Source organism: Oxyura jamaicensis, chromosome 1, assembly GCF_011077185.1.
Source record: "Oxyura jamaicensis isolate SHBP4307 breed ruddy duck chromosome 1, BPBGC_Ojam_1.0, whole genome shotgun sequence".
In the NCBI taxonomy this organism is placed as follows: domain Eukaryota; kingdom Metazoa; phylum Chordata; class Aves; order Anseriformes; family Anatidae; genus Oxyura; species Oxyura jamaicensis.
In genome coordinates this window covers 46,703,634-46,712,886 of record NC_048893.1, presented here as the reverse complement: position 1 = coordinate 46,712,886, position 9,253 = coordinate 46,703,634, and the positions used below count along the sequence as shown (strand labels likewise).

Here is a 9,253-nt window from a genome sequence, read left to right as displayed (position 1 = left end):
CCCCGCGGCGCCGAGCCGAGCCCTGCCCGCGCCCATGGCGCCGCCGGCCGCCCTCGGCTGGCTGCTGCCGCCCCTGCTGGCGGCGCTGGCGGGCGCCGGCGGCCCGCAGTCGTTCGAGCTGCCGGGGGCCCCCATCGACAACATCGAGGTGAGCGGCGGCGGCGTGCTGGTGGCCGGCGGCAGCTGCCTCTACGAGCTGCTGCCCGAGCTGCGGCCGCGCCTCCGCGTCCCGCCGCTGGCGGAGGGCTCGGGCTGCGGGGAGCCCCCCGGGGTGCGCAGCAAGCTGCTGCTGCCCTACGAGGAGGCCGGCGGCGGCGGCGTGCTGCTGGCCGGCTGGACGCGGGCGTCGGGCAGCTGCGAGGTGTGGGAGCGGCCGGCCTACCGGCAGCGCTTCAACCGCACCGAGGTGGTGAGCTGCCTGCCCGGCGGCTCCACCGCCGGCGTGGTGTTCCAGCAGGCCGGCGCCTGGTACCTGGCGGTGGCGGCCACCTACTCGGCCGGCCGCCGCGAGGCCAAGGAGGACTGCGAGCCCTCCGAGTCGGACCAGACGACCGCCATCACCGTGCGCCCCACGGACTCGCTGCTGCCCAGCGAGGAGCTGGGCATCATCAAGTACGACGTGGAGCCCCTGCACTTCGTCGACGCGCTGTGGTGGGGCGGCCACCTCTTCTTCCCCTACTACCGCTGGAAGGCCAAGTTGGGCACGGACCCGGAGCCGCCCAGCATGGCCGTCCTGCACCAGCTGCAGCCCTCGGAGCGCGGCTTCTCCCTGCGAGGCCAGGTGTATTTGGACTGTGGGTGCCGGAGCCTCATCGTTTCCTCCAGCCTCATCCGCCAGGGAGAGAAGGGCTGGTGGGTGGGCGTCTTCAACCACAGCCACAGCACCAAGACCTGGAACGCCACCGCCGTCTGCATCTTCGGCATGGAGGAGATGAAGGAGCAAGCCTGCGCGTCCACGCACTTCGCCGTCAACGAGAACCACTGCGTAAGTCTGGCCGTCGTTTCGCTAAGCTTTCGCCCTGCATGCCGGTGTTGTCGCTGCTGCTGCTTTTGCCGGTGCTGCTGTGCATGACTCGAGGGCTGTCCCCGGCGAGCGGACCCAAAGGCGCATGAAGTTCAGGGGAACTTCAGAGCCGAGCTCGGCTTTGCGCATCAGCCCTCGCTCCGGCAGCCCTGAAGATCTATGCGGCTCTTTCTGTTTCTAAAGAAATGATTCCTTAACAGATCCCGGAGTGTCCTTCCCATCTATGTCTCAGGAAGGATGTGTCTGAGGGAGCACCTGAGGGCATCCTGGGTCAGGCTCAAGACTTGGGCTTTTCAGTCAGCGCACCCTTTTCTGCCAAGAATTAGTCATACCTCATTGTATTTTCCATAGAGCCTAGATAAAGCATCTCCTACCTTATTCTGTGCATTCACATCTCATGTCATTGCAGCTACATCAGAAATGGAAAAAAAGCCCATCAGTTTGACTCTTGTGCACTGGGCTGTGCTTGTTGTTATGCCCGTTGCTCATGAGTTATTTATGCTTGCTTGCTGGGTGGTGGGTGTTCTCCAGACCTCCCGGGACTGGCCTTGCTCAAGAGGGCCCACAAGCCCCCCCAGACAAGCACGTGCAGCAGACAGCAATAGCCAGTATGCCTTTGTTGTCTCAGTGGTTACATTTTCAGAGGTAAGCGGTACCCCATGGAGATCCCCTGGTCACCTCCTTCTGTAACACTGTCTCCTGAACGCCTTCCTCCTTTGTAGGGTGGCCTGTGCACATGGAGAGAGGGTGGGCAAGGCTACCTGCTTTGCTGTGGCCTTGGCAACTAGTTAGAAAATGAGCTAAAAAGGAAATTTGTGAAGCTAAAAATGTAGTTCAAGATGAGAAGGTGCTTTTGCAAGGCCCATCCGTGTTTTCAAGTCACACTCAGAGTCTTTTCGGAGCTGTGGTAAAAGGAACAAAGCTGAAAAGTAGCAGGGAGAACCACAGGGGAGAACCACAGGGGATCGAGCAAGCCATTGTAAAGCGAGCCGTAGCTTTTTGCAGCTCCAGAGCCATCCGTGGAGCCTGCAGCCTAACCCCTGAATCCTTACACTGTTATGACAGGAGTTTGCTGGAAACTCCTTGAAAGAAGTGTAGTAGTCTCTCCTGGGCGACAAAGTCTAGTCCACAGCAGAGCAGAGTGCCAAGATTCTTCCAAATAAAAGCTACCAGAGGGCACATATGATTCAGTCTGCTCGTTTCCCTGCTGAATTGCAGCACCACTGCCAGTGTCAGAGGATGTCATTATGAGTGGGAACACCCATTTCACCATGTGGGTGAAACAACTGTGCTGAAGTAAATAGTGAAACTCACAACAGAGCCAGAGCCAGTTCTCTGATATCCAGTGCCAGTTTGTAACTTAGTGCGTGATTGTGGTGCTCTCACGAGGCAAACTTGCTGAATGAATCTGAAGTCTCATCCTCATCCCAAAATATCTGCTTCCTAGTTGGATTTGCAATTTGTATTCCTTATTTCTAATCACTCGTGAGTTTTCTTCATAAGGTGCTTTCTGAGCATGCAGAAGCAGAAAAATGAAACCTCCCTGGGCAGCAGATCCTTTATAAGCACTTTTCAAAGCCCTGTGCTAGAAATTCCAGAGGAGTCCCTGGGAATTCACAGGGTAAGGTAACACGTCAGGTGAGGCAGATACCTCTCTGACCTGTGTTCCTCTCAATCTCCTCGCTCCATCACATCCAAATGGCTGAATACGAAAAATCAGCGATCCACACGTCAAAGGATCCGTCTGATTCAGATCGGACTCCAGTTACTGGAAAGTTACTTTCATGACCCAAAAAGCTTGTCTCCCTCCTAGAAATGTAGATTATATTTGGGCACAGTGCTGAAGAATCCCAACATTAAACATGACCGAAGTGATTGCCTGACATTGTGTCCCTAACTACAGTGATGTCATTAATCATGGTATTTTGGCACAACAGTACGTACAGTTTACCACTGATGGGAAAATGGTATTTTAATATTTTGTGAGATCGCAGGACATCAGGGTGTTGTGTAGTAATACGACCTGTAGCGTTACATGACTAACTGTGTTCCCTTTTTTAAGCTAATGATATGTGCTTATAGTTTATAAACATATAAATAAATGCATCTAGTTCAGCTGTAATATGTTTTTTTATAGTACAGAAGGTTAGGCTAGGCTAATGCAGAATACTTTTGTGGATGACAGGCCCATATGCTGCTGCTTCTGGGTTGTTTGAGTCCAGATCCTTCTAGTGTCTCTCACCAAATCATGAGTCCCCGCGAAAGTGGAACATACCCTGCTCTGACTCAGAAGCGTGCAGAGTACAGAGCTGGCAGGAAGATAGCGTGCAGCGCGTCAGACAGCACGCAGCATGCAAGGAAGGGGTGTGCCATCCCTGGCACGGGCTGCGGCCAGAAAGGACGGCTGTGGAGCACAGAGCATCAGGAGCATGTTGTAGAGGGCGTGTAGACAAGCAGCGGTGCTTACGTGTGCCTCTCTGTCCAGTCTTTTGAAGGCGGTGTCGGTACAGAGGAGAAGTGCGTTGTAATGTTATGATCGCCTGGAATTCAAGACCTGGATGGTGTTTGTGGCTGGTGGACCTTGTCAAACATGATCCTGATGTTTGCGTTGAAGATGTTAAACGTTGTAGTGTGCTGCGGGTCTTAGTTGCCTTTGCTGGGTGCACTTGAATTGTAGAGCTCAGACATGGTGTGATGAGGTGTGTGCACGGACACGTCCTGTCAGTTTGTGTAGGGACTTCAAATACAATTTCCTCACTGCAGGAATGCAGATTATAGTGAGAGTATGTTAGGGATCAGTGGCAGTTTGTCTTCCTTCCGATCCTGTCATTCCTCACATTTCTGTAATTACTCTGATTACTTTTAGGCAAGACATCCTCATCCCTCTCTGTACCCACGCGGCTGCTTGTGCTTGCACTGTGTTGGCACTGTGATTCTGAATAGCACACTGCAAGAGGGGCTTACCTGGAGGTGTTCGTGCTCGTGACTTCCCTGCCGAGCTATTGCTGCATGCCCTACCGTGAGCTCATTCCTGTAAGGTTCCGAGCTTTCTGGCCCTAACCCAGTAAAGCACTTAAGGGCATATTTAACGTTAGGCATATAAGTAGTTCTGTCATCTTCAGGGGAGATGCTCATACATTTAAGGTTAAGTGTGAACTTGAGTACCTCACGGGATTGGTGCCAAATTGCTTACCGTCCTGTAGGAACTCATTGCAGGTGTGTGATCTCTTTGGTCTCGGATCATGATGTTGGCTCGGAGGCCAACGTTGACATTTGCAGTAAGATTTGATGCTGGACTTGACTCTGTCATTCAAAATTAGTAATTTTTAAGATCTTTGCTTACCAGCTTTATCAAAAAGTATTTGAATCCCACAAATTCTTTGGAATCTCTGCTTGTGAGAAGAAGCTAATTTTGCTTAATTTCTTGCAGTATGCAAGAAATGCAATGCACAGAGCATTTTGTCCTTCTTGGCTGTGCTTATTCTGGATGTGTGTAACATTGTATTTCCAGAAACATGACCTGTAACTAGCAAGAGAAAAGTGAAGTCTTAGACGGAACTATGAAAATATTTTGCAATTTTATATTCAACTTGTTTTCCTCTTATCCATATCTCTTCATTTTGAGTATATCTGCTTACATACACTGTTGAGGTGTATGTTATTGAACTTGATAGCATAAACTATGTGTACATAAGTACATCATCTTCACGATTTCCATAGTCATTAAATCTGAAATTGACAAATCTTATTCTCAGTTTCTTTTCAGAAGCGTGACTGAGCACTAACAAACATTTCTGGTGGATCATAGTTATGAAGTAGAAGCTCCTTAGCCAGGACATACAAGGCACGCTGTAATCTTTCACAAACTTGTTCCAGTAGCTCCTGAGCTTTAAGAAAGGCTTTGCTTCTGTTGTTCCGTGGCTGAACAGGAGCTACTAGAATCTCAGATCTCTCCCAGAAATCCCAGGATCTTGTGGATCACAGATAAGCAGATGTATTGGAAAAGTGCTCAAATGAGGTAGCATCAACAGGAGAGACTTGTAGGAAATTACCTAACCTTAATGAGAAATCTGGAAATTAGATTTGCAGTTGAAAAAAGTTGCATGGGAAGAAAAGGGCTCTGCAATATTTGAGGGAGAAAAACCTAAAAAATGAAAATTGGCTGAGACAGTTGCTAAATGGTAAGATATTTCTGTTCAATTTTCATCTGCTATTTAATGCAAGTAAGGATACATAACAGCTTGTTCTTCAAATTTTTGTGTTATTCAGTGGGTGCTAAGTATGTGAGTCGGTATGTGCTCCTTAATTTATTGAGCATAATTTGTAACCCTGGGACAAATCTTAGCTGGTAGAATCAGGTGTTGAAGTCACCGGAGTTGCATCAGTTTAATCATGACCATTAATTTGCAGGAATGACATTTGAATTTGTCTGGTAACTCATTCCAAAAGATTCATGATCTTTTATTTAAGGGGAGATTTACGGACTTGTAAATATCATTTGGTATCAAAAATTGACCCTGTAATTAACTTTCCAGTAGTAAAGTCATCTCCTGTGTATTACCAGGCTGCTAGTATTTCATCTGATGTTTGACAGACTGATCGAATTAACATTTCTAGAGTGAATATTTCTGCCCAGTTGCAGTGAATTTCCAGTTTCGGTTTGCCCATGTTTGGTGTGGGAAGTAAGCCACATGAGATTTCTAAACTCTCACATTACCAGTAAGAAGAAGAGTTGCTTTTGACATCTGGCTTCACGAGGTGTTCTGAGTGAGAACTTCTGGGAGCCTGGGGACTCCTGAACAGAGGACTTCTTCCTTGGGACCAAAGAGTTGTCCAGGTTGGAAAGACCCTCAGAGCAGGTCCCCAGTTCATCTTCCTGCATGGGTCAGCTCTGAGATCAGACAGGGTTGCACTGGGCTTTGTTCTGTTGGAGCTTGAAAACTCCATGGATGGAAACTGCACAAAGTATTCTGCAAAATTGTCCTCATAACTATTTTTCTTTTTTAAAGTGTCATATCTGCTGGAAACCTCCCCTTTTTCAGTTTGTGGACATTATTGCTTGTTGTCCTGCATGCACCTCACTAAAGAGTTTGGCTCTGCATCTCCCGTCTCTCTTACACAATGTATTTCTCCATGTTCTTGATAAAGATACTGAGCAGGACGTGTCCCAGGGTAGGTTCCCTGAGGAATTCCACCCGTAACTAGTCTGTAGGTAGACTACAAACCATTAACCGATATCCCTTGAGCCTGATGATCCATCAGGTTTTTGACCCATCCAGCAGTCCTGCTGTATAGCCTGCAACATCTCAACTTGGATACAAGAACGCTATGGGAAATGGTTTCAGGAGCCCTGCTAAAGTCAAAGTCAGTGACACCACTGTCCTCCCCTCCTCCACAACTCAGGTCATTTCATCCCAGAAGACAATCTGGTTGGTCAGGCTTGAGTTATCCCTGGTAAATCTATGATGGCTTTTCCCAGTCAGCATCTTCTCCTTCTTGTGCCCTGAAATGGCTTCCAAGATTTGCTCCATGATTTTCCCAGCGAAAAAGTGAGGCTGACCAGTGTGTAGTTCCCCAGGTCATCCTTCTTGTCCTTTTTGAAAACTGGTTGCAATGTTTGCCTTTCTTCAGTTGTTGGAGACTTTCTCTGATCTCCACAATCTCTGAAGTATAAGAGAATGACCTTGCAGTAACAGCACTCTCTCAGCATCTTCCTACAGATCCCATCTGGTCCCTAGAAATTCTGTGAGTTGAGATTTCTTAAGAGATCCCTGGCTTAATGCTCTTCCAGTACTAGGAGTTTCACTCCTCCTTGAACTCCTTAGGCACAAAGGCCTGCAAGACCTTGCTAGTAAAACCAGAGCTTTATCTGCATCCCCTGTCAATAAATCACCTGCCCTATTCAGCAGCAGGCCCATGTTGTCATTGTTTATTCTTCTATTGCTCTTGTAGTAGAAAGTCTTCTTGTTGCCCATAACATCCCTAGCCAGTTTCAATACCAGGTGAGCTTTGGCTTTCCTGATGCTATCCCTATATGTTGAGACAGTTCCTCCTTAGTAACTGCTACCACCTCCTTTATGTTGTTTTGCTGTGTTGTATTTAAATCATGACTTCCCTACTTACCTAGCCCATCTCCTGACATGTCTGCTTGTTTTCCTGAGTTTTGTGCTTGTCCCAAAAGACTTGCCAGCTTTCCTCCACTCGTTTTCCCTTCAAAACTGCCTCTCGAAGGGATCCCACTAACCAGTTCCCTGAACAAGCTGAAGTCTGGTCTCCTGAAGTCCAGGGCTCTGTGCTCTGCTGTTCTTTCCTCACTGCCCTCAGGATCCTGAATTCAGTTATTTCATAGTTACTACAGCAGAGACTGCCATTGATTATCACATGTCCAGGCTGTTCTTCCTTGTCTGTGGGTAGCAAATCCAGGAAAGCATCACCTTTCGCTGGCCCCATAGGACTGGCAAAACCTGGGGTCCTCTCTCCTTCACTTTGTCCCCAGAGCTTTGTAGTCCTGATTTGCTCCAGGCAGTGTCTTAGGTGTCCATGTGGGTGTGCAACCGTGGGTGGTAGTCTAAGGAATGGAAAATCATTGGCAGTCTCTCTGCAATGTACTGGATCAGGGCCCCTAAAAAAAGAAACCCATTTTAACAGCAAGACTGTTTAGCAGATGTGTGCCTTCATTTCTCACAGAAGGGAATCTCCAACCACTGTCACCCACCACTTCCTCTTGCTCTCTCTGCTAGTGCTCAGTTCAAGCCCAGTTGGTTTCAAAGCCTTTTTTGATGGAGCTTGTTCTCCCTCGTTGCTTATTAGCGCGCTTCACTGATTCTGTAAATTCAGAACTGACGGTGGAATAAGAACATTTCTTCTGTTGCCAGAAGTCACGCGTTTCTAGCCTCCCATGTATCAGGAGCCTCCATCAGCCTCTTCCACGAGGGTAGCATCTGACTGTCCCTCCTGCTTTGCATCGTGAGGCTCAGGATCTTTCTCCGTGAAGACCCTCTCATTTCCTGCCACCCTTCCTCATGTTTTGCAGTTTGCACACCTGGGTTTGTCCTCCCAGCATTGCTATGCAATATGCCACTTAAAACACCTGATGGAAATGCAATTTTGGAACAGTTCATCTCCTTGATTCCTAGCCATAATAAAGGCTCACTGCACGCACCTATATTTGTTGCCCTCTGATGTAGTAACAATTGATGGAAGAGTTTGAAGGGTGGTGAAGTTCTGAAAGAAGAATGAGTTTCTATAAGATTTTTCCCTCTAGGAAAGACATTTTTGTATTGTTACAGTGTTGGCTATTGCTATACAATGCTCACAAGTTTTGTGCCCTTTTGTATGGCTGCACCTATTTGTGCACTCTGGATTTGCAAACCCTTAATTTTGCCTTTTGGCCAACTGCAATATGTTGAATGTTGAGTGAGCTAAAATGCTGCCCTTTCCTCTGAGGTGTGCAATGTAAAAGAATGAAGAGGAAATCAAGACAGAAACTAGAAGTGGGAATGTGATTGCTGCAGCTGAAATCATACAGAGATAAATCTGAAAAAGAGATGCAAAATATGAAATGAGTATAAATACCTTTCATGCCAATAACAGCGAACAGCATAGAAGGGCTGATCTTAAAAGCAAGATGCAAGTTCAGTCAAGAGATCTCTAAGCTTACCTGTGAATGTGAAGATTTTGGGGTACATTACAATAAAATGGAAGGGTAGAACTGAAGAATTTAGAAAAAATAATAATAAATTTTAAAAAAGAGGTCTTCTGCAGCAGTATTGTCTTTTCTTTTGCATTTCTTGTTTTTGAATGAGCCTGGAAGTGTTACAGCATAGATGATTGTGGAGATGAATGACTCTTCAAGTATAAGGGAAGTTTAGACTGTAAGTGTGTTTTAGGGCTGGATTTATTTGTGAAAGAAAAAGCTTGGGAAGGCCCTACAGTGCTGTAACCCCATTAGTCACAGTGGAAGAAGTAAAAGGGCTTGTTAAAAAAATAAATGCACTTGGAAGAGGGATGACAGAAGGGTGAAAGCAGCAGCTGCACCCTGGAGGGGACGGGCATGCTGGAGAAATAGGTTGCGAAAGAAAGGAGACAATTTTGTTGTGACTGCCCACCATCTAAATTCCTCCTCTCCTTATCTGTATTAGCTCAATGTCGCATTGACCCTCCCTTTAGCAAACAGAGTGAGGGGAGGAGGCTTCCACACTTGTCAGTACTGGTTCCTCAGTCAGCTGA

General features: G+C 47.5%; 1 protein-coding gene and 1 long non-coding RNA gene across 2 annotated transcripts in view; both read left to right on the top strand.

Annotated features, from left to right (window-relative positions):
- The window catches only part of PLXNC1 (plexin C1), a 72,444-nt gene continuing 63,191 nt past the window's right edge, over positions 1-9,253 (top strand). The window contains exon 1 of the mRNA XM_035337119.1: positions 1-985. Coding sequence (XP_035193010.1) covers positions 35-985 — 951 coding nt within the window. The 5' untranslated portion in view covers positions 1-34. The remainder of the gene's footprint in view (positions 986-9,253) is intronic.
- On the top strand, positions 1,236-2,203 carry LOC118172953. Its single transcript, XR_004753934.1, has 2 exons — positions 1,236-1,669; positions 1,747-2,203. It is a non-coding gene; the product is annotated as an uncharacterized LOC118172953 (long non-coding RNA).